General features: G+C 42.5%; 2 protein-coding genes across 5 annotated transcripts in view; one reads left to right on the top strand and one right to left on the bottom strand.

Annotated features, from left to right (window-relative positions):
* The window catches only part of KLHL14 (kelch like family member 14), a 180229-nt gene that overhangs the window by 48632 nt on the left and 105966 nt on the right, over positions 1–25631 (bottom strand). For all 4 annotated transcript variants that reach the window (XR_012063850.1, XR_012063853.1, XR_012063852.1 and 1 more), the window contains exon 3: positions 7550–7671. Coding sequence is in view for 1 of the 4 variants with exons in the window: in XM_031690320.2 (XP_031546180.1) it covers positions 7550–7671 (122 nt within the window). In the remaining 3 variants the exon portion in view is untranslated. The remainder of the gene's footprint in view (positions 1–7549; positions 7672–25631) is intronic.
* The window catches only part of LOC140688924 (uncharacterized), a 203904-nt gene that overhangs the window by 173806 nt on the left and 4467 nt on the right, over positions 1–25631 (top strand). The window lies entirely within an intron of this gene.

Genomic DNA, 25631 nt, shown 5'->3' with positions numbered 1-25631 from the left:
GTAATGGAGTCATTTTGTGTATGATACACAAAACCAAAAATTCAGCTGGCCAGGTGTTCCCAAATGTCAAGAAATCTTCATGGAATTATGGCTCTTCAGTAATCTTCCATGCAAATTTCATCGCTTACACATCGTCATTTGCACTTTAGTCCATAAACCAAGATTATATTCTTGACGTCTAGGAGTAGGATGTTCTTTCAGTTAACCTGTACTGGTTCTACTCTCTGAGCGTGATACTATGCCGGGTGCACTGGATCCATGTAGATTTTCCTGGGGACAGTGGGTCAGCGCAGATTAAATCTCATTCATCAGCTTGGAGTCTTGACTAACAGCACTTGTTGGTGAGACAGATCGGTGGGGTACGTGAGGCAGCACTGTTTGATGGAAATACAGAGACGGATGTTCTGTTCCTCATTCTGCCACTAAATCATCGGGTACAACACTGCGACCCGTTCAGTCACTTAGAGTAAAAGCCAAAATTGCGAACCTGCCATTGAAGTGCATACACGGTCTGGTTTGTGCTAACGTCTCAGCCACACGTTGTATCTTTCTCCCCCTCACGCTTTGAGTTCATCTATGCCCTTTCTTCCTGCAGGGTCTCAGGACTTTCTATTAATGGACCTGGAGCATCTCTCACATCTTTACCTGGGCACCTGGCCACCTCTGTCTCATCCTTCAGTTCTGTTCATCCTCAGCTCAAATTCTTTGGTGATGTTCTCCATGACTCCTGAACTACTTCCATCCTCTCCATCACAAGATCTTGTATACTGTACACCCTTCCTTCAGAGCTCCATCACATTTTGGTATTATCTATTGCTATTTGGGATTATTTATGAATGCTGACTCCCCCACTCAACTCTAAACTTGGTGAAGACAGGACAGTACTTGCTTTGACTCAGTGTCGTTTTTTTCTGTATTTAGAAAGTGTCGGCTACGTGGATAGTATCGATTATATTTGTTGAATGAATGAAATTAATGTGCAAAATGAGAAGGCTAGGCAAGAAGATCATTTAATCTTTCATCACATTCAGTGGTGTGCCAGACTTGGTCTGCAATTTGCCTGGGAGTGACACAGAGCAAATTTAAGCAGCCCGTACGACTCATACTTCGTTTGTGCCAGATTCAGTAGCAAGTACCACAGCTTGTGTGTAAAGAAAGCATCAGGATTATTTGCACACATGCTATTCTCTGGGGAAAGGCGATTGCTATATTCAAGGGAGGTATAAACCAGAAGTAAAGTCAGCTGGTTTTTCTAGGCGCCCAACTTGAAATACAGTATTTGCAGTGACCACCACACATATTTTGTAAAAAAATCTATGAAAAATCCACTAATGCGCTGGTGCATGAATATACAGGAGCAAATAATTCAAGACATACAGTAATGTGCAGCCATGTGTCTCAAATTAGAATTGAGCTCATTGAAGGTAAAATTAGATGCTAACATATTTAAAAAGCCCCAACACAATTCTCTCTCCTTCTTCTTTGTCCAAAGTCATGGAAACCATTACTCCACAAACTGAAATAAAAAGTTCCAAGCTAAGAGACAACACCTGCCATGCTATTACATAAAAGCTTTAGATCACTGTGTATTCACAAACACCAAAAACAAAACATAAAGGGCCATCTCTAGTCACAATTCTTAATTCTTGAATTTATCTTAATAACTCCTTGAAACAGTCTCATATAATATGGTTCTTGGTCAACTCTCCAGCCCCATCACATACTTCCTTAAACTCAGACTCTCTTACAGATACACAATTTCATTTTAGTTTCTAGAAAGCACCGTCTCTCCCTTGCCTTTTGGCACTCCCAGTACTGAACCTTCTTACTGATATTGATGATTGGATAAAGAAGATGTGGTACACACACACACACACACACACACACACACACACACACACACACACTGGAATACTACTTAGCCATAAAAAAGAATAAAAGCCATTTGTAGCAACATTAATGGACCTAAAGATCATCATTTTAAGTGAAGTGAGCCAGAAAGAGAAAGAAAAATACCATATGATGTCATTTATATGTGGAATTTTTTTTAAAAAAAGGACACAAATGAACTTATTTACAAAACAGAAACAGACTCACAGAAATAGAAAACAAACTTACGGTTACCAGGTAAGAAAGGGGTGGGAAGGGATAAACCGGGAGTTTGGGATCTGCAGATACTAATTACTATATATAAAATAGATAAACAAGTTTCTACTGTATAGCACAGGGAACTATATTCAGTATCTTGTAGTAACCTATAATGAAAAAGAATCTGAAAAGGAATATGTGTGTGTACATGTATGGCTGAAACATGGTGCACACCAGAAATTGACACAACATGGTAAACTGACTAGACTTCAATGAAAAATAAGTATTTTATCATTCACTTCTTTGCATCCGCAATTCCTACCCTTTTTTCCCCCCCAGCTTTACAGAAGGTCACTTTAGGAAAGCCTCCCTAACCTCCCATGTTTAGATGAAGGGCCCTTTCTGTGCTCCCATAATGGCTGAGCCTCCCCCGTCTGCTCCTCAGCACAGTTTATCCTATTTGTTGCCTTAGGTCCTTGAGAAGAGTCAAGATTCCGTTTTGCCCTGCCATCCAGCTCAGAGTGGATCTGCAATGAGTGCTTCTTCCAGAAAGGAGTGAGGTCTGCAGCTAAGCCTCGGCTCTGCCCAGGCATTTGCAGACTCACTCTGGAAGCCCCTGGTTGTTTTCTGAGGTTCTCCTGCGATGAGGAATGCACCATCTACACTCTACTTACCGGTCTAGAGATTAAATTAAATCATCTGTGGGGTTTGGTTCTTGGTAATAAAGGTAATTTGAATAAAGGCAACCCACAGATATAAAACCCTCAGTCAAACTTACTTTATTTCTTTCAAAGCAAATAATCATAAGAAATGATCATTAATTTTTGACTGACTTGACTTTTGCCCCAACGTAGCCACAAAGAATGGAAGTGAACTGAAATCAAGAAATAGGACCAAGAAAAAAAAAGTTTGATTGAGACTATCAGTGTGGAATGAATTTATTATTCCCTGAATAACCAGCAATTTAAGCGTGCTCCATTGCTCGGCTATTGGATAAACACCAAACCTGTATTTGTCTTCTAGACCTCAAGTACAGCATCTTATGTAAGATGTGTTTTCTCAGTACTCTTTCTTCATCTCTTTATGGGAAACATGTATTTATTTAAAAATGAAGAGGCCACCAGCCTCTGATCTTTGTGACTCTCCTAAAAGAAGCCAGTGATACCCAATGCCTGGACCGTTCCTGCACGGATGGGACCAAGTTCAATGTCTCCCATGGACCAGAGAAGACAACCCAGGAAACATGCAGAGGTACAATGGTTTCCTTTATTATCTACGACTGAAAAAATACAAGTTCCCAAATCCTTGCACTACCAGGTAGAAGACAGAGTTGTAAATTGAAAGGAAGAGGAACAAAAGGCATCAATTTCCCCCCTACCTCTAATGAAGGGAACTCAAAGTAGCCAAAAGAAGGGACACGCCTTTCTAACCTAGTTCATCTAATTTTTATTCTAACGTTATTAAAGGGAAGTCATCATTAGCACACGGAAAGATAAATCTATATTTTGAAATCTTTTTTTCCTGTCATTGCTCACAGAGAGCATTAAGAAGCACCTAGTAATTAGAAGCTCTTATCAGAAATGTAGGAAAAAAGAAAGTCGATTCCTAGGAAACAGCTTTACCCACCAAGTGAAGAACCTGGTCAATGGGGAACCCAAAAAGCACAGACGGCCCCGCTCTGCTGCCTCCTGGGAAGGCAGCTAAGCTGCTTCCACAGGGCACTTCATACAGACTTCGACATGTCAGCCGTATGTCACAAAAGCACATAGTAGCCGCCGGGATGGTTTTCTTTGATCTTTGCAGGAAGGGTTTAAGAGCTGCAAAGTGCAAGAGGCATGCTTTTTGGCCTTGGCCATTTTAGCACTCATGTCTCCTGAACCGCTTTCTGATAAGTCAAGAATGAAAAGGGAGACTGCGTGCAAGAGCGAGAAATGCAAGAAAAGCAGTGCTGTAAAATAAAAATGAACAAAAGCGCATTTCCACTTCCCTTTCGTTATCAACAGTCAAGAAGACAACAATGCCAGTTTTATTACTATGACTTAACACTTCACACTTACAAAAGGACTTACTGTCATTTTTACATGGAATTTTTAATACTTTGCTGATAAAGGTTGGGGAGCTCTGTTACCATTCTTAAGCTTAGTTATATAATGTTATAGAAATGATTTTTTTTTCAAAGAAGAGGATAAAAATGAAGCCTGTGCTAGCATGTTACCAAAATAGTCTTTTCAGTGGGAATAATCATTCCTTTTGCTATTTGGGTAGGCTGAGCCGCTGACTGGCTGACTTGAATTTTGTTTTCTTTATGTTACATAGAACCGCTTTTTCACTTCCACTCACCTCCACTCCATTCAATTTATTATTATTTGTGTACTCTTTAAATAGTGTTTCTAAAACATAAATAACAGAGTAAGAGCTAAAGAAAATTATGACTGACTTCCCTTTTAATTCTTTGTTTTGTTACATGTGTAAGGAGTGTGGCTCCCATAAGTGGGCATCTGTGGTCCCGCCTGCAGGGTGGTATCTTTCTACAAGGAGCACATCTGTGAGACAGGCTGGGGGAATGTTCGCTCAAGCCAAGTGGCCAGAGGATTCTAAGATTCAGAGGTCCTAGTTAATCTCAGGTTTTAAGCTTTTGCTGGTTACCTTATTTGTTAGTTTTTATGGAGCGGGTCATTCAGCCAGTAAGCAGACCCCACACCAGGAGCTGTTTCTGAGCAGTTACTGCATTCCCACCTCCCTGCCAGCTGGCTGAGCAGTTCTTCCGGGTCAAAAAGGTGACCATGGGGAGCTCTGCAATCCCTAATGTTTCATTGGATTTAAGGAGAATTTGGGTATTTTCTTACTCTAATAAGAAACATTTCTTCATTTATTGTTAGATGGCCCAAATAGTGTGGTGATCGGCCAGTTGCCTGACTTACTTATTCAGTTCAGCCAAATAAGATGTCTTAATTAAAAAATAAAAACCAACAGCAGAAATCATCCAGATAAACTGTCTATATTTCTCCAATAAGCCTGAAAAATATGCTTGCACTTGGGACCATGTGGTCACAGCCCAGCAGATAATAAAACTCCATTTTTTTTGAAGTACAAATCCCAGTGAAATCAACAGTATGAGCAGAGTAGACATTTATTCCAAAGCTAGGAGCCTGCCTGAGTATAGGAAAGAAGATTCAGGATCTTTGAATAGGTTCCCATCATAAGAACTTTTCTGCACATTCATGCCTTTATTTCCTTCCATTCCAAATCTGATGAACGGAGTCAACAGAAACCCACGTATCTTCACTGCTTAGTGTTTAGATCACTACCTCCAACCCACGAAAACTGTAGAAGATCGGCTCCCTGCTTCAAAGCCGTGGGTGGACGTGTCGTATCTGTTACGCTGCAACTCATCTCTCCTCCGCGTGGAGAGCTGGAGGGGACCTGTGCTCACATGCGTACTGGTGTCACAGCAAGAGCAACAGCACTGGCAGTTCGCTGAGTTCACGCTGTGTGCTAGATGACTCACCAACACGATTTTGTTTTGGAAATAAACGATGCTGACGGAATGAAGAAACCATGACGCAGGACATTTATATGACTTGCTCAAGGTCACAGACAGACGTGGGTTCGAACCTAAGTCTGACTGATTCGAGCTGGTGCTTTCTCACTACAGCCTGCTAAGTAAAGAGGTAAATCAGGTAACGTGAAAAACATTAAGTGCAGTGACCCTATGTTCCAGTCCATACCTGTTGTCCCAGCATAATTAACAGATCCCCCTTTCATGCTCTAAAGTGTCCCAGTTTGGACAATAAATTGGAACATCACCCTACTCTGAGCAAGGTTTTCTTAGGTATTGTTCATAATGCTTGAATTAATCTTTTTGCCTTTAATGAAGGGCTTCAAGCCAGTAGAACCTTGGACCTTGCCTGAGTGTATCTGGAAAAAGAGACGGATTTGTGAATGAGTATCATTTATCACTTGGGTCTCGTGTTTCCCTGTCCCTTTGCCTCTGTTGCTCTGTCATCTCTCATCAAGAATCTCTTGTCCTCCCTTTTTCCTCTCTCCTCCTCCTGGTACCCACGTCTCATTTTCTGTAGGCTTCCTCTATTGAGAAAGTGTCAGAAAATTGATTATTTGGTTTTATTTTAGCTTGAGTTTTGGATGAATCTTTAAAATTCAGCTTGGTCATTCATTCAGATGTTTAAACGACTATTAACGGTATTTTTTTTTTTTTGTCAACAAGAGGATGAAAATCATTTTAAGCCATCTCTAACTTCTTTTCCTTTCTTCCTTCTCCTTAATCTGGCTGCGACTTTCCCATCGCTTGGTTACTGCACCCGCAGTGTAAGGTGTCCAGGGGGCCTTCTCAGTGTGGTCCCTGGCCAGTGCTACTGCGGGTCTCGCTGGGGTAGGCCGGCTCCAGAATGTATTATTTCAAGCACCACCTCACATATCTTTGCTCCTCTTCTGCTTTTATGGGCAAACTGTTGTCCTGTTTCTATTATTTTAAAGGGCATTCAGTTAAGAGGAGAGGAAACAATTTTAAAAAATCAGATAAATCTGATAAAATATATGTGCTTAAAAGATATCCCATAAGAAAACCTGACTTTCACTTTTGTCCATTTTCAACATATGGCTTTGATTTATGAATCAAAATTGCTCATTTCTTATTTTATCTATACATCTCTGGGCCATTTTGACAGTTAAAATTTAGTTTTATTGACCAGTGCAGCCACTGTGCCCACGAGGGGACTGGCGCACACAGCCTGCTGCGCTCAGGAAGCGATGGTTTTTGCCTCCATGACTGCGTCCGATTGGGAACCATAACCCATGTAACAATAAGTTCCAAACCTCAGTGCCCAAGGCAAGAGGTTTGCTGTAAAACACAATCACCCTTTAAGGAGGCGAGGAGAGAAGAATCTTGGGCGGAAGTTTGCAGGCACAATTGAATGCAGCCGGGATGGGCCATGCATGGGTCAGTCTGCCCATCCGAGCTGTGGAGCAACGCAAGGGGGTGTTTCTCTATAGACATGGTTCCACAGACTAAAGATGAACAAGCAAAGATGCCTAAAAAGCAAAATGTATGTGAGTTACGGAGACAGTGAAGTAAGCAACCATTTCAGTGTGAGAAAACTGACCCGTGCTATTAACCAAACTTTCGCTTTTCAACGAGCAACAACGTAACTGAAGAATTCCACTTGGAAGATCTCGGTCGCCCTCCCTCACTGTCACAGCACACACAGAAACACGAACTCAGTGATTTTTTAGGCCAGGTTTAATTTAAGTCTATTCAACTACCAAACCGGCCACCTCTGCAATGTTAAGTTAGTCTTTAAATTCTCTGCGATACATAAACAGACCTCCAAAGGGAAACCAATCAATAAAATGTCTAAGTTGATGCACCATGTTTTTTGAATCCATCAAGATAGCTCTAACCTGAAATAAATAGGTGGGTGAGTAAATAAAGAGGGACACTCACTTGTCAGGATTTTCCACGTCTTCTTTTCATCATCGTAGTACTGAGCCAAATTGCTGGGGAGCCGGTCTGGCCCAGGAGGTAACCCTCCAACCAGCAGCAGCATCTTCTTGTTAGAACGAATCCTTCACCCAAAACAAAAGAGGAGATGAAGAGCCGCATTACTGTAGAGCCTTTTTAGTGGCAACAAAATCATAACCATCAAAAAGAATGTTCCTTGCTGGCAGATTTCTATTTCATTTTTTCCTGTTTCTTCTCCCATTCATGTCTCAACAATTTTTTTGAACCAAGCAGAAAAATGATCAGAAGAGCAGCATATCTCCATACTCGAGGAATAATAAGCTCCTTTTATGCAATTTGTTAGAGGTTCATTCTAGAACGACCTTTTTCTTATATTATCCCTTTAAATCATCACTCTTTACAGCTGAGTACACATGAAATGCTCCGGAGTTGTACTAAGGTTAAGCATTAAAGTTGCATGTCAAAAATCGTATTAGTCAAAATCATTATTATAAACCATTCTCCACTCAAAGAACCTTGAAAAAATTAAGGTTATGCGGAGAGTTTGTGAGCCAACTCCTTAATCACCTGGCGAACTTCAAACACCACTTTAGGACAATTAGGAGCACAGGGCTAACCAGGGTGGGTTCGCCGGTAGGAACAGGACTTTGGGTTCGTTTAATTTAGCTGAGACTTCTGCCTTCGTCCCCTTCCCGGCTCCCCTCCCCCGGCCCCCCCCCCCCCCCGGCGCCACTGGCATCACAGCAGCCACCAATTGGTAAAAATGAGACCGTGAGGTTGTTTCGAGCCTCCCCAGAGGGGAGCCCTGCCAGTGCCTGCCACTGAGCCAGCGGCACGAACTTGCTCAGCTGTGCAAAGTCACTCTGATTCCCTCCCTCTGTTTTTCTACCTTCTCCCCCAGGGGGCAGCCACTGAAAGGAGTGACTACCCACCCATCAAGAGCTGGCAATTCGCTGCTGTTAACCGTGACTGTGAATCCCAGACTGCCTGGCGGTTCCTGAGAACAGGCCTGCGACGTCTCATATGCAGTAAAAGCTGCGAGATGCACCCTGGCCGGCACACTCGACCTGATGGATGTTCCATCCTCGGGAACAGTAATGGATTGAGCTCACTCGCGATTGGAGGGAGGCGGGGAGGCCCAGACCCCCACAGGGGGCCTGCTGATTTAACAGTCGCTTTACGTATAATTGAACTTTTCATTTACCTGAAAGGCTGAAGGTGGTGGTGGAAGAAACGAAACAACCATGACTGAAGGAAAGAGTCAGTAAATGGAAAAGGGTTCCTCTTAAATATGATCGCAGCCCAGTGTGGCTCTGATTCTGTCATTACACATTCAGCCCTTCGTTCTGATTCAGAGACGCTTGGCAAAGTACGCCCTTGTGGAGAAGCCCTGTTTGTTGGTTAAGAACCTAACATTCGGAGAGTTAACTGAATCTAGTTAACGACATTTCCATGTGGAGGAAGGGAACAAGAGAATTCCTTTAATGAAACACTGGTGCCATTGAGAGCATCACATATGCCTCAGCAGAAAAACACCTTCTGGAGAAACTCTGGGACTCATGGGCAGGGGAGCTGTGCTTGTTGGAGAATGTTGAATGGACTAGCCGCTGGCAGTATTAATTTTGTCACAAACAAACAAACAAACAAACTTAGCTTCTTAGAATTTAAAGAACTTTGGAATCCATGTGCCTTATAGATCAGAAGTCGGGGAAGAAAACCAGAATACAATAGCAAAGAGCTCCATATTTTCAAGATTTCTGGGATGGGGGTGGTTGGCTGAGAAGGATTAAGGAAACCCAGTGCAGTAAGCACCTCTCTTTGACTTGCAAACAATACATACGTAGTTCATGAGCCATACAGTCCCCTAAATGCATGGTTACAGAACTGACAGAACACTGTTTTCTGTACTATAGTTTCAGCCCAAATCAGCAACCACACGGCGAGTGTAAGAGAAGTCAAGAGGAGCGCATATATCCTTTACAGACTACTGTCAGTTTCCATGTGGAGGCAGACCTGTCTAACCGGACCGACGTGACATGACACATCTGTGTGCTGCCAGCCTGCGGGTGGGGCACACGGACCGATGTTAATGGTTAGTTACGGAGGAAAGGACTCAGTGGATTAGTGGTATGACCAAAGAAATGTAATTAAATCGCTGTTTTAATATTTAAGTAAAAATGCTGCTTTTAAAATGTGTTTCATGAGCAACAAAGGGAGAGAAATGCATGGCTTAAATATGCCTGTTAAGGGCGTCTCATTAGTTGATAAGGCCAGCTTCCCTGGACCAATCCCATTGGTGACTGTCAACACCTACTTAGATGGACCATCTCGGCAGATGAGGAGAAGATGTTGAGCCCCTGTCCTCTCTGCCCAGAGAGCTCGCCACTGCCATCTGTCACCGAAGAATGGATTGAGATTACCAGTGCATAAGCCACTGAAGAGGTGGCAAATGGGAGCACCTTCTATCCTACCAATGAAGACATGATTCAAAGGGCTAGCTGGCCGAGCAGCAACGGAAGACTCCACATCGACTAAGACGAGTCTCTAGCCACCGAGGCCTCCTCAGGGAACGTGATGGAGAATTACATGGAAGTAAAGGGGATTCCAGCTCCCCTCAGCTACCATGTGTGTCCCGTGAAGGGGCAGTGCTTTGAGTTCCTCCCTGTCGCCTTCTTAGTGACCGAACATTCTCAGTCTTTTGCATTGTCATATTTATCTCATCATTTGTTCAAGTTATGGCATTTTTACTTGGGGTATTTTGTTTTTAAAGCTTATGTTATTCAATGTTCCAACCCAGAATTAATATTATTTAATTCTAAATAAAGTTTAAAACTCTATCTTGTGCAGGTGAATCACTTAGAAACCAAAAATAGGATAAAGCATGTGAGAAGTAGCCTAGCACAGAAAAAGGGCCACATAAAAATAACAAAACACATTTGAGGGGCTTTCTTATCATCTTCTCTGTTGACTCTCAAAACACCCCTGCATCGTAAGTATTCTACAGCAAAGTGAGGAAGTTCCTAGAGTCAAAGAAAGAGGTAGGAACAGTGTTTCAGAACTAGGCCTTCTAACTCTACCAGGCCCATGATCTTTTTTTTAAAATTGAAGTATAGTTGATTTACAATGTTGCATTAATTTCTGGTGTACAGCATAGTGATTCAGTAATACATATTATATACATATATCACTTTTCAGATTCTTTTTCATTATAGGCTATTACAAAGTATTAAATATGTCTCCTGTGCTATACAGTGGTGCCCTGTTGTTTATCTGTTGTATATGTATATATATATATGTTAGTGTCTGCACATCCTGAACTCCCAGTTTATCCCTTCCCACTCCCCCGACCCTGGTAACCATGTTTGTTCTCTGTGTCTGTGAATCTGTTTCTGTTTTGTAAATAAGTTCATTTGTGTCCTTTTTTTTTTTTTTTCAGATTCCACATATAAGTGACATCATACGGTATTTTTCTTTCTCTTTCTGGCTTCCTTCACTTAGTATGAAGATCTCCAGGTCCACCCATGTTGCTGCAAATGGCATTATTTTATTTTTTATGGCCGAGTAGTATTTCTATGTATATATTACAACTTCTTTATCCAGTTGTCTGTTGTTGGACATTTAGGTTGTTCTATGATCTTTTAAAAATTTAGATTTATTTAAAAAATTTTTATTTTACCATAAATTCTGATTAAGACCCAGGTGACCTGAATTCCTGGGCTCATTTCACTATTCAGCAGAGAGACTTTGGGTAAATTACTTGGCTTCGTGGTGCCTACGTTTTCTCATCTTTAAAAAGATTAGTAATAACTGCCCTGCATCTTCAAAGGATTGTCATGAGGATCATATGAAACAATGAAATGAAAAGTTCTATATAAAATCTAAGGTAAATTATTATTAATCAATCTTCAGTATTGACAATACAATATGAGCTTTATTTCATTATGCCAAACCTAATCAGTTAAAAAAAAAAGTAGTATTTTTCACTGAGATTCTTGTTGGGTTCATATATATAAATGCAAGGTATGTAGAATAGATGAACAAGACTATACTGTATAGCACAGGAAATATGTACAAGATATTGTGGTAGCTCCCTGCAAAAAAAACGTGACAATGAATATAGATGTTCATGTCTAACTGAAAACTTGTGCTCTACACTGGAATTCGACACAACATTGTAAAATGACTATAACTCAATATATATAAATGCAAGGTAATTAAGAGGACTTCACTACCCAGTTTTTATCTTACAATTGTATGTTCTTAGCAAATTATCACTTTAATTAGATTGGTTATCTTTTGAGTCTTGTTATAAGAAAATACACATTTGGACATTACATAAAACTGTGAATCTTTCCAGATCCAAATAAAGGGACCCAATAGAGAGTACTCTACATTTCTTATTTCTTAAGAATAAAACAAATGAGAAAAACCCACACATATTTTACTTTGATATAAATGCAATGTCAACTGTTCAATTACTCCTAGAAAAATAATACACGTGAATAATTCCTGTTGAAAATCTTCCGTTCTTTTTACAACATGCAATTATAATAGTGACAATGACAATAATGACAGATAATAGTGAATGCATATTGGATATTGAAACCTCTGATTATCATGCCATTTATTTGATGTGTGTGAACTTCCATTTGAGAACACCACGAAAAACGATACCTTGTGAACTAGGAAAGTAAAATTAGAAGAATCTGAATTAACTTGCTGAAGGGGGTTTCAATTATTCTCTTCTAAACAATTCCAGCAGAGCCTTACAGGTTTAATTTTAGATTAGGCAAAATCTACAATATTGTAATAATTAAGAGTTCCTTCATATGGCAACATAGTATATGTTTTAGAAGCTCTTTACATAGGAAACCAATTTAGCCAAAATTAATTATGGTTCTTTCAAATCCCTTAATATTTTTAGAAATATTCCTTTTTCCTCCTCATCTTAGCATCACCTGGCCCAAAGTAATGTCTTTAAAAGGTAAATAATTAGAGAAAGTTAAACAAGAGCTGAGTGTATCAGTTAATAATATTATTTGGATGCCTTTGAGTTCCTAGATTCTTGTGTGGAAAAATGTAAGGTTAAAAAGGCGATGGGATTTGAAGGTCTCCTTTGTTCCAGCTCAGCAACTGCCCAACATTTACCATGTGTCACATCTGTGCGTGTGTGTGCGTGTGTGCTCGTGTGCAGAGGTACTTTGGTTCCGAGGATGAATGATTGAAGGATGACCTAAAACCTCCTGGTGTAAACAAATTTTTCATCATACTGGTGTTCTAAGTACGGTAAAGTCTCATTTATTTATATTTCAGTGATTTGGAACCTTAATAATTGGGAAACAGGCCAGATAAAGTTTTCCTGCCTGTGATACGTGAAAGAAAGTTTTTATTAGCTAGATTGCAAGATGCGTTTTAACCAGTTTGAGAAATCGGCGGGTCTGCTGGCACTTTGGAGCTAACCATGTTTAAAAAGGCTCAGTCCGTCTTACAGATAACAAATAATTCCCACCTATTTATTAAAGAAAATGTTCTGCAATATTCTTTAAGAATCAATAAATCAGAGAGTTAGAAGAGAACTCTGAGGTAGTCTAATTCAGGGATTTTCAAGCCTGGCATGTCATCAAAATCATCTGCGGGGATTGAAAAATTAAGATTCTTGATACAGATTCTTAGGTCCGAATTCCAGGAGATTATGACTCAGTGGGATGAGGCCTTAAAAATCCATCAGGTTTCACAGTCTTCCAGTTGGTTCTGACGCACAGCCAGACTTGAGGTCACTGATTTGGTCCAGTTCTCTGCATAACGTAGAAATCCTTTCACTAGTCTTTTTTTTTTTAATAAATAAATATTCTCATCAACTTGGAAGTTTATACTGAAACGTGCCTTAGTTGTTCAAATCCACTCTATGGTGGCAAGTTGTTGGGCAGTTGTGTTAGATCCATCTTTTCCTCCTTATGCTGAGCTGAGAATCTGCCTGAGTCTTTCCGAGAAAAAGAGCGAGTGCCCGTCTGCGCGTCACGACAGCCCCTCCGGAGCTGGAAGACGGGTGCTGCACGTCTTCCCTTTTCCGTGTCGAACATTTCCATCCTTTCTAAGAAAGTTTCCATTCTCCTTGTTACCCTGTTCACCTCCTTTGAGTGTATTCTAGACTACCATTGTCCCTTTTAAAAGTGTGACTTTTTTAAAAGTCAGGACTGCACAATATAACAAATGCAGTATGTGATGTGACGTATTTTTAATATTTATTATGTCTAAGATCTTTTAACTGTCACAACGCCCTGTTGGTTCCTGTACAGCTTCCAGCTGGCTACAAGCATAGATTTTTTTTTTTAAAACACAAAGCCAGGTTTTCAAGTCAGGTTTTTCCCTATCCTATATTTTTTCTAGTTAAATATTCTAAACATCAATGCATGACTCTTTTTAAAATGTTTTATATCCGCTACTGATTTAGTCACTTTGTTTCAATTCATTTATCATTCAGCAATTATTAATTGAGTTTCTACTGTGTTCCAGTTTCTATTGTGTTCTAAACACTAAAGATCGTGGTGCGAACAAGAGGAATAAGTTCCCTGTTCCTCACGGCAGTTACTTCTTTCCTAGGTGGGTCGTGTGTCAGAAATGTCACTACTGTCACAGCAGGACAGCCAGGCTGTGAAGGGTGAGAGGCTGGAGATGGCTGGAAGAAGTCACGACTCTTTCCTGTGACTTTCCAACTTGGCTAAACCTATGACGGCTTAGTATTTTATACAGGCAGTGAGTGGATGGGCAATCTCCCATCTGGTCGTACCGCAGTGACGTACAGCAGGGATCTGGGAGGCAGGAAGAGCCAGGAAGATGCAAACCCCCATGGATTCACAGATACAAAGGTGGGTTTTGGATTTCCACAGGCCACGGGATTGGAGAGGTTTGTAACAATTTTACAGGACCTTTACCAGATCTGAAAAGCCACCAGCTGACATCTGACTTGTATACTGAAGGTATATATGTAGTTCCCATAGTAATCAATCGATAAATGACAACTATTATTATTATGCGTTATTAATCTTACAGAGCACACATTTGCAAATCCATCTTGGGAATTTTGGCATTTTCTTTCACTGCTTAGAAGCCTTTCAGATACCATAGGTTGCACTATTTAAAAACAGTCAGAATATTAACTGCATAAGCAAATTTAGCAAAAACATAAAACCACTAGGCTTCATACAGTGCTACTGGTCTAGATCTCACTCGTACATTCACCCCACTCACTCTTGGCTGCCATCCTTCTCTGTTAAGGAAGTCCCCAAACCATACGAAACCCAAGTCACCACATTTGATGCTAATCTTAACTCTCCTCCCATTTTCTTGCTACACTCAATGTTCTGCCAAATCCTATGGAGTCTTCGGTCTGTCTCTTCATTTCAGCCGCACTGCCGGGAGCCTGAGTCAGCGGGGTGGGTCCTCTTTCGAGCTGACCTGATAGTAGCATCCTTGCTTTGTGGGCTCCTGCTCTCATCTGATCTCCTTACACACTTTGGCAAATGAATTTCAGCAAAGCCTGACATGAATGATCAATTACTTCAGTCCTCTTTTTAAAAACTATCCAAGACGCCCTCATTACTTATCATCTATAAAATGCCCGTACCCCCCACATTAGAACCCGCCTTTTCTCTCTCTGTCTCTCTCTGCCTCCATCATACTCTTCCTTCTCATGGTAAAGTGCCTTGCTTGAGATTCTTTTCAGAGATGAAAGAGTTTCTGACTTTAGATCTGAAAAAACTTGAAAGAGGAATTTCACACGGAAACTTCTTAGACAATGGGGAAAATGTAAACAGAAGAAGATCCTGAATCAGTGGCCAGGAGGAAACTCAAGTAGCCTTTCTCGAAAACTGGAAGGGTGGAAGCTGGAAGGGTACCCCGTGTTCTCAGAAGAGAGCTGCTACCCTTTTCTTAAATTTTTCCAGAGAAGTAAACTCTCCGGAGAACGTGTTCCAGCTGACTTGCTGTTGTATTTAGGTTTCTTTATCATAGCTGTTCTTGGTAATTACACAGCAGCTTTCATCAGAAGGGCCTTTAAATAGACCTGGTAATGCCTCTCCGAGGTAGGTAAACAGCAAGTATTATTATCCCCATTTAACAGATGAGAGAATAGAGGAAAAGGGGCTTGGGCACCTTTTCCAGAGCCTCAGGATGGGTTTTATTTCCTCCATTTCGCAGAGGAAATGTCTCTGGGGCTCTCTCCCACAGCCCCTGTGTGACTCTCAGGTACGACTAAAAGTGCGAAAAATGCCTCCCCTTCTCATCTGCTGACACTGGTGCCTCCCCTCCTCCTCTCGCCCGGAGTCAGGCTGTGTGGCGACTGGTCAGTCATGGACATTACTTAGTTCTCTTAAAATGGAAGTAATGCTAAGATTTGTTAGATCAGATCGTAAAGACCATGATGCTCGCTGAGAAAAACTTTAAGTATACTTAAACACGGAAAGGACTTAGTGCCACAGAGTAGGGACTCAATAAATGCTTGCTGTATGAAGAAAAGAACAAATTGGTGAAAAAAGTCAAAGTCATTTGCAATCCCTACTCTCCAGGAACATGTCATTACAGATTCCTTACCATGTATTTTATTTTCTTCCTCTGTCTTAAGGTCCAGTCAGTGGGTGTGGTGATGCAGGTGTCAAAAGGCAAAAGGGAAAGAGGAAAAGCCATGTTTCTGAACCATATGATGGAAGAGTGAGAGGCTGGCATATTGGAGAATAGACAGTCTTACTGACTAACCCCAGGTCTAACCTTCCCCCCTCACTCTGCGCAGCCCCAGTGTCCTCGGTCTTTCATCCTTTGATTTTATATTTGCGCATTCCCAAATATTTCATTAGTCTTGCTGTTGTCACACCACCACGTCCATCATTTTTACTGGCTATCTCTGTTTTCCGTCTTGCTCTTTGGGATCAGATTTGTCTTGCACAACAGAAGCTACCCATGAGCAAGAGAAGTTGACCAAATTTCAGTTATTAGCACAACACAGCACCATCATGAACTTTGCCATGGCTACATACTATATTATTTACTTAATATCTTCTTTAAAACTGCTCACTTAAAAAATTCTTAATCTCAGTCGATTCTAATCATTCCCAATAGTGGCTGTTCCTTAGAATCACCTAGAAGAGCTTTGATAAAATATTTAGGGTGAGGGCACCTCTCAGACATTTTAAGTTAATGATCTAGGGTGAGACCCAGTGTTGGTGCTTCTTAAAAAAAATCTTTGTAAGCTTTACGTGTGATTCTAATATGCAAGCAGTATTGGAATCACTGTTCTAGCAACTATATTATGAATCATGGGCTTCAGGGGTTAATTGTTTTATCTCTGATACATGTTAAAATATAGTAATATGTAATCTAATAATTAAAATAAATTTAAAAAAATGGTTTCTTGTGTACCACCTGGAATTGTCTTGCACCCTAACACGTGGTAGGTAAACCATAGTTGAGGACACCCTGTAATAAATGGAAGAAACGAGGATTTTAAAATCTGAACCTCTGAAAACTGAGTCACAGTCCAACTTTGCCACTTCCTATACGCTTGCCCACAAGAAGCTCAACATCTTCACTGACTGCAGCCTTGCTCGTTACAACTGTAACGGACCATCTTCCCATCCTTCACTCTCAGCCCAGCCCCTGCGGCACACCAAGGTCTTCCATAGTTCCTCACTGACACATACTGATTTCAGAATGTTACCCGGTCCTCCAGCATGTAGTGGGGTACTTCATGTTTTTGCCCCATTTCTCTGGGCACCAACCTGTAGACTGGCTGATGACGGCAGAGGCAAATATGACCAAAGTGCCTTAAGGTCTTTATCTGAATCCATGAAATGCAGGGCCTCCCCAAGGCCTAGGCCATAAGCTTCAAGGGTGAGAAGGGGTCTATCTTAATATTGTACCTGGCACTCCACAGCCCACCTTAGTCCTTTGCTTCATGAGGGACACTGGCTTCCAGCCAACTTCATACAAACTGCATTTTTCCCTGTCCACCCCCACCTCCCACATTAAAGCTTCCTTTAGTAACTAGAAGCAGTTGAATATCTCCTTTGCTTGATTACCTGTAGAATTCCTAATTCCAATACCTGGGACTTCGTGCCTTTTTTCTGAAGAGCATACATTGCGATGGAAATAGCATCTCCTTAATCTTCCCCACATCCCTGGGAGGGAGCTGCGTGGCAAGTATGACCTTTTAGACTAATCCCCTTGCCTGCAAGTGGGATGCGGGGTCTCCCTGCTCACTAGCACCGATGCCACCCAACCAGCTGGCAGGGCCGCCAATGCTTGTGTCACAAGAGAACACCCTTCTCCTTGCTCAAGAGAGAAGTGGTTCCATGCAGCCTGTCACCAAGGAGCTATTCAAGCTCTGGGTAGCCTCGCGCTGCAAGGAGATACAGCATCACTCTCATGCCAGTGATGGACTCATAAGTGAAGCCTGCATTTAATCCCTAATAAAGACTAATTATTAGACTATGCTGCCTCTGGAGAACCAGTCTCATTACTGAGACTTCTCTCTGTCTCTCTCTCTCTCTTTTGTCTCTCTCTCCCATCTGGCTGCCTTTTTGAAGAGATAAGAGTGACTTCCTGACCTGGGGAGATTTTGGTACCTGCTGCACAAGAAAAAGTGCAGAAAGACACGAGATCACAGAATGACACTGAAAATCCACGTTCGGGATGTAACATACCTCCCACTGAAATTCCTTGAATGTGACAGTTCAAGATCTAATGGGGAAAATGAATACTTGAACAGAATCACACTCCCAGAATGGAAGGTCGGCCATTCAGGAGGAGGCTGGGCAGTGGGGCAATGGCCAGATGCCACCTCAGGGACCAGTTTTATCCGTTCCTGTAACGCCAGGGAGAGATTTCTCGTGGGGAAAGTAGGGGGCTCGTCCAGAGGAACGGGAGCCTGCCTCCTGCCAGGCAGGCTGTTTCCAGTCAGAGAGTCCCTGCAGGAGTGGCCAAGCAGGGAGACAGGGAGAAAAGTTAGTTAGGAACTGAATGTACTACTCTGGGCTTCTCTCGGGACATTCGTGGCCACGAATAGGTGTCCGTCTTCAAGAGAAGGGAGTCACTTTCTAAATGGGCCCAGAATTTATTTTCAGGGGAAGAATAACGTTATGAAATCATGCAAGGGTTAAGACAGATGACGGGTGTCCTTATGTGGGGGGAGGTAAGCAGTGAGGGACCGAGGCAGCCTGGGCGGTGTGCTGTGGAGACAGTGAGGTGTGGCTTGTGGGATCCAGCTTAGGGACACCCCGCTGCGGAGGGTGAAATAGGACTCTCTTCTCCTCCTCCTCTTTTCCTCCCTTCCCTGTGGGGAGTCAGTTCTTTCTGTTCTTTGCCGCTTCACCAACCCTGGAGGGGCTAAGAGCTAAAGTAAACCCTAGCTCGAGGGCTCCGTGGGGTCCACGAGGCCCTCCAACGTCCCCCCAGGAAAGGACACTTGGAGGAGCCTCTGAGACCCACCCCTCAGCCAATCCCTGACCGTATCATCAGATCTCTGACAGGCAGAAGCAAATAATTCTGGGAAAATTAACCACATTCTCCAAAGCTGCATCGTGGACACTATACTGTGTGACTTCAATTATTCTGAAAATACTTCAGTGCAGGGGGGACCGAAATTTCATCACCAGGAAACAGATCCTCTAGAGTCTTGTAATTCCAATAACTTTCCCTAAGACTCATTTCCCCTTTTTCCCCCTCATGTCAGTTAATCAGATTTCTTTTAATTTTGCAACAACTTTTCCTCAAACTTCCCTTCCAGTAAATCGCTATCAGTATTTTCTCCCACCGTCTATAGACGGGTAGCAAATTGGAAAACAGAAGCATCTGCTTGGTCTCGTGATTTTCACAGGGTGGTCCAAAACCCGCCGGCAGCAAAGCCACCTGGGATGCGGCTCAGCGTGCAGGTTCCTGGACCCACGTTCCAGACCAGCCTAGAATCTCTAGGGTAGGGCTGGGGAAGATACGTTTTACAAACGAAGCCCTGTGGTTGACTCTTAAAGGAACTACTGATTTAGGCAAGATTTTATGGATCCGAGGAGAGGGGATCTGCACTTTTTTTTCTTTTCTAGGTTTGTATTATTGGAAGAGCTAGCAATGTATCGCTGACTTGGATACTTGCTCAACAGCCCGCCTGTTTAGAGCTGCTTGAAAGGTAACATTTCAGCTAATTTCTCTAACCTGCTTTATAATTCCTTGAGTCTTACTCCTGGTCCTTGGTATGGACGGAACTGCATTGCCTCCAAATTCGTATGCGTGTCCAAGCCTAACCCCCAGTGTGACTGGATTTGGAGTTGAGGATTTCAGGAGGCACTTAAGGTTAAATGAAGTCATAAAGGCAGGACCCTAATCTAACAGAAGTGGTGTCCTTACAAGAAGAGGGAGAGACACCAAAGCTCGCCCGGCTTCTCTGTTTCTCTCTCTCTCTGTGCTCCGCCCCCCCCCCCCCCCAGCTTGCTGTACACAGAGGAGAGGCCACACGAGGACACAGGCAGCTGTCTGAAAACCAGGACGAGAGCCCTCCCCGGAAACCAGCCCTGCTGGATCTCAATCTCAGACTTCCAGAGCTGCGAGCAAACAGATCCCAGCTGGGTCAGCCGGCCCGTCTGTGTTATTCTGTGACGGCAGCTCAGGCAGACTAGTAACAGTTGCCCCTAACGGCACCGTCCAGCCGACGGGAACGGACGGCAGAAAGAGGCCGGCGGGTCTCACACTCACTTCTGGGAACTGACACTTGAGAAGGCGCCTTCGATGGTCACACTTGCACAACTGCTTTGAGAAAGAATCTTCCTGACTGTACCACACAACAGTTTTGGAGAATCCAAAATATGGGAGGCAGACTCCTTACCTCCCCCTCTGCTGGGCGCTCAGCGCCGCACCAGCATCTCCACATGCAGTAAATGTCAATGGTCAACCATGTGCCAAAGGAGAGAGGGCGACCAGGAGGGCTAAGAGCAGACACGCGAATGGAGAGAAGTGATTCCTGTAAGCTTTCGTGGTGGACTCTAATCGGTGTTAATCAAGTTGTAGACATTAACATGTCTTTGCGTTTTCAGAAATTTGAAATGTTTCTCATGCTCTGAGGTTCTAAAGCTTCCTTGCCATAAAGAATGTGATGCATTCTCCAGAAAAATCTTTCTGAGGTTAGATTATTCTTTCTAGGACAAAAAGACTATTGTTTCCTGGAACTTGGCTGATGCAAGGCCTGAGGGGCTTCTTCCTGTACAGGGGGTGCCCCTTCCCTGGAACGGATTTTTATTTAGGCTACTGGCTGCTGGTTTTGTTCGCTGCTTCCCAACCCCGGAGAAATCACAGATCTTGAATTCACTGAGTGCGCGGAAGTGGTGTTGAACTATTTCAGTTTTGCTTTGCCTGCTTTCTTTCTTCCCAAATTTTGAAGGTGAGAATCTCTGAGTGGAAGTTGAAGTTTATTAGGGTTCTCAGGTTTCTGAAGTGGCTGCCTGGAATTAGGTACCTTCTCTATGAGACCAAGACCTCTACCGAAGGCAAATGGTACTTGCCTTCGATTAAATGCGCAAAGTGACAAATTTAGGCGATTATCTGCTTTCCTGAGACCTGTTCCTGAGCATTTCCTGTTGGTAATGCTGCTACAAAATATAAAGTCATCACACACTTTGGATAACACTTTGTCCCTCTGAATAGCCGGATAAGAAATCCACATTAACCTTCCGACCACTTGGCACTCAGACCTATGATGGTGGCCTGGAGCCTTCTCTGTTATGTAATAGACATGGGAATCTTTTACCAGAAAGCAAGCATTTGATGGTTCAAAGAGATTCGCAATCAGAACAGAACCTGTTCCATCCAGAAGCATAAACATTAAGCTTAGGGAATGATTTGCTGAACATTCTTCCACATCACACACTCAAAGCAAGAGTGAGTCAGGTAACCTCACCTACCAAGGGTAGTAAAAGTTATTTCTTGTCAAGAGCAGTAATTTTTTTTTTTTTTTTTTTTTGGTCCCTCAGGAAAATTGCAAGGACACTGTAGCAAGGGAAGATGAAACCGGACAAGTTATTCTCATGATGAATTTAGCTTTTCCATGTCAGAAGCTGCCTTGGTGATGTGTGTAGCGAAGCTCTCAGCTGAATCTCAGCCATGACTGAAAATCCTGGGCAGTGCTGTTTCCTGCTGTTCCCAGAAGGAACACTTTTGCATCCGCTTTCAAATGAGAGCGTTTGTTTTTCAGGGTTTTTGGTTGTTTTTTTTTTTAAACATATTTCTTCTTCTTCTGCAGTGGTTCTTATGAGTTATCATGGTTTTGGCAGTCAAAGAATGTTACCTCACTTCCCTACAAAGAATTATTGTCTAAAAGTAGTTTGAATAAAAATTTCTGATGTGTCGTTAAGACAATTTGAGTTACTGGAGTCATACATATTTTTTTCTTTGAATAAAAGATTTGCTACCCCAAGTCCAGAAGATCACTTGAGGAATATGATGCCTCAATCAATATACAGCCAAAAGAATCACACGAAGAAGAAAACAGACAAGATCAAAAGCAACCACAGCTCTTTTCCTCTGCCACATCAAACGCCAAGAGTTTTAATTACAGATGTATGTGCCACATGAAAGTATCTACAGAATTTCCCACTGTACATCTGCGTACATTTTCTTTTCATTTTTGTCAAATAGAACACCCAATTCCTGCAGAAGGTGGCACCAGTTGTGATCTAGGAACCATGAGAAGACCTCCTAAAAATGCCTAAAAGACTCTCACAACTCAGTAAGAAAAAGATAAATAACCCAACTAAAAATGGCCAAAGGATGCTTTGGAAAAAAAAAATCTGGTGATTCCTCAAAAGGTTAAATGTGTTCAATGTCAACTGAATACCATATGACCCAGTAATTCCACTCCTAGGTACATGCCTAAGAGAAATGAAAACATATGTTCACACAAAAACTTACACGTAAATGCTCATAGCAGCCTTGTTCAAAACAGCAAAAAGTGGAAACAACCCAAATGCCCATCAACTGATCTATAAGGTGTGGTTTATCCATACTATTTCACCACGAAAAGGAATGGAGTACTGTTACATGCTACAACATGGATGAACCTGTAAATGTATGCTACAGAAAAGAAACCAGCCCCAAAGACCACATATTGTATGATTCTGTTTATAGGAAATATCCAGGGTAGGAGAATCGATGGATTTGGGGAGGCGGAAGGTAGATGAGTGGTTGCCTCGGGCTTCAAGGGGCAGGGGTGGATGGGGTGGACTGCTAATAGGCATGGGATCTTTTTGGAGGGGGCGACAAAACTGTTTTAAAACCAATCGTGGGTGATGGATATACTCTATGAATATACTAAAAATCACCGGATTGTACCCCTGAAATGGATGAATTGCGTTGTATGCAAATTACATCTCAAAAAAGCTGTTCAACCTGAATCCCCAAAAGCTCTTCTAACTTTTCCAAATGCTCACATGGACTGATGAAGAGGATGCCTCAGACTCCAAGGCTGGCCTAAGCTCTGCAATCTCCCAATGGGGGATAAAACAGACACTGTCAGCTGAACATGGTCACTTTCAGAGCAGCCCTGGGGCCTCAGGCTGCGAGAATTCAGCTCTAGGATAAACACACTGTGTGAAAGTAGAAGTCCCAAGAAGTGAACAGAAAAGCAAATTGGATATGAACAGAACTATTGCTATAAAAATAAAAGCTATCAGTTATTAAGCACTTACAGTCAAGCACGATGTTAAGTGTTTTACATACGTTCTTCCAACATTCAGGATTGCCCTGATGACGGAGGTGTTGTTATGTACATTTTATAGGTGAGCAACCTGGACACAAGTTAGGTAAATTACACCAAGGAGAGCCAGCTTTTAAGAGGTCAAGGTGGGATTTGACTCCCATCTGTCTGACTTTTAGATCTTAGTTACTATGCAACAGAGCCAACTGTTTAAGATGTTTGCATTATAACATAACGTTTTTATCTGTACCTCCTCTTATGCCAAATTTGCTCTCTCTAGATAAGAATATCTTCTAGCTTAACTTTGTAGTTCATACCCACACATGTCAGTTTGGAGTGAACGCTCCTGAAAACCTTGACAGGGAGCTTACAGGAATTGCCACTGACGGTAGTGGTACAGTTGTCATAGTAACCAATCCACCAAATTGGTCCGAGCTCCGAGGCGCACACTTCTGCCTCTATAATACACCAGTATTGGCTGGGATCCCTCACAGCATCAGTGACATCCCCGTTAATGCATACGAGGTAGAAAGTGCTGAGGTCCTACAGTGCATCTTAAAGCATTAAAGTTTTTCCTTCCAAGTTTCCCTGTCTGACTCACAGGTTTTCCATTCCCTCTTCCAATCCTTTCCATTTGCCCCGGATGTTCTGGTGTGCTTGGTTCTGCGGGGTGCTAAAAATCAGGGCCAGACAGCATCTGCTGCTTTGTTCTAAGCAGGATTTACAAACCTGACTGTTGTCTTTTTGGCCAAAAATTGACCCTCCCGACCCGATAATTCCTCACTTAGTGCTGGACTGTGGAATCGTTGATCGTCTCCTCTCCCCTCCCCCCCGAAAATAGGCCTTTAGCTGATAAAAACACATCTCAGAAGCCACCGCTGGCAGCCAACAACGTGCACGTTGTTGGGGGCTGTGCACACACATCCATCCACCCACATTTTTCAACAGTGCCTTGACCTTCTCAAGGACTCTTTCTTCTCTAACCCAGGCCTGTCTCTCTTCCTCCTCCTTCTCCATTTCACTGGCCTCGCCTGTCTTCAGAGGCACCTGAAGGCACATAAGGCAGGGAAGTGAAACCGACTGTAATTCTTCAGTTCACTTCTCTGCAGCCTCCAGTGAGCCGGTCTCCATACGGTGGCCCAGCTGAGCTCGGAGGAAGCTCGGGTCCCTGCCCAGGTGCGACTCACCAACCCGCTCGCGGGCGCTCTGGGAGCACAGAGCCAGCCTCGCAAGCCAGAGGCTCTGCCAACAGCAGAAAAGGAAGCCCTGCGTTGAATGTATGAGATTAAAAAGAAGGTGGGGGGAGCTCTCCTCTCTGAAAGGAAGAAATGGAAGACTCTTACACCTAAAAAGGCCATCATTTCCCCTTTGAGCAATTACATGTAAATTACTGAGAGCATCAGAAATTCTGATTTTCCCACTTCCCTCTGACGCCCTTGTGTTCACCTTGGGGTCCCTTCGACTTCACTCTTACGTCCTTAGAAGTCTATTTCTGGGCCATCAGGGAAATCATAAATATGGTCCAGAGTTTTCCTGATGGGCAAAAATGTACACAGGTCAATTCTGCTTAGTGTATCTTCTAAAATTAAAATTAATTTAAAATAGCACTTTCGCTTTGGAGTTTTTTTCATGTTCTCAGTTGATCCTTACCAAAACCCCAGGAAGTTGAACATAATTATAACCCATTTTACTGATGTGAGCCTCAGCCAAAGGGGAGTTAAGATACACACCCAGGCTTATGATTTCAAAGATGGCAGTGTTTCCAATATAGTATCGGTCATTTACTCAGTGCAAGTATAAAAACATGCTGATTTTTCCATCTGGAATTCATCCATGTAGTGGTTGATCCTTAGCAGGGTCCAGGACTTCCTTATGATTTGAACGACCCTTCCTGCATGAACTCTAGCCACACACACCTTTCAGCTCCAGAAGGTACCAAACTCCTTGCTGTCTAGTGATAATGCACCTGCTCCTCCCTCGGCTTGTGCCTCCCCCAACTGCAGACCCTGCCTTCCCCGACCCCTTACTCTGGATACCTCATGTCTCAAGATTCATCTTAAACCTCCTCGGTAGAGAAACAATTCTCTGGTTACCCCGACAAGGTTACTGCCCTGTGTTATACCGTCTCCCAGCAAATGACACTCTTCTAATCTCCTCTAGTATTACCAGTGTGATTCATTTGTGTAACTATTTACTCTTTTTCCTTATACTGTAAACTGCATAAAGTCATGAATGCACCTTATTCAACTCTGTATCTCAGAACGGAGCACAGAGGTTGGTGTGTTCTCCGTTACACACATTCAACACAAATTCGGGGCTATTCCACAGCAGAACTTCTGT

The sequence above is a fragment of the Vicugna pacos genome, chromosome 24, assembly GCF_048564905.1.
Source record: "Vicugna pacos chromosome 24, VicPac4, whole genome shotgun sequence".
In the NCBI taxonomy this organism is placed as follows: domain Eukaryota; kingdom Metazoa; phylum Chordata; class Mammalia; order Artiodactyla; family Camelidae; genus Vicugna; species Vicugna pacos.
Note: the sequence above shows the minus strand (reverse complement) of the source record. Positions and strands in the feature narration are given on the sequence as shown.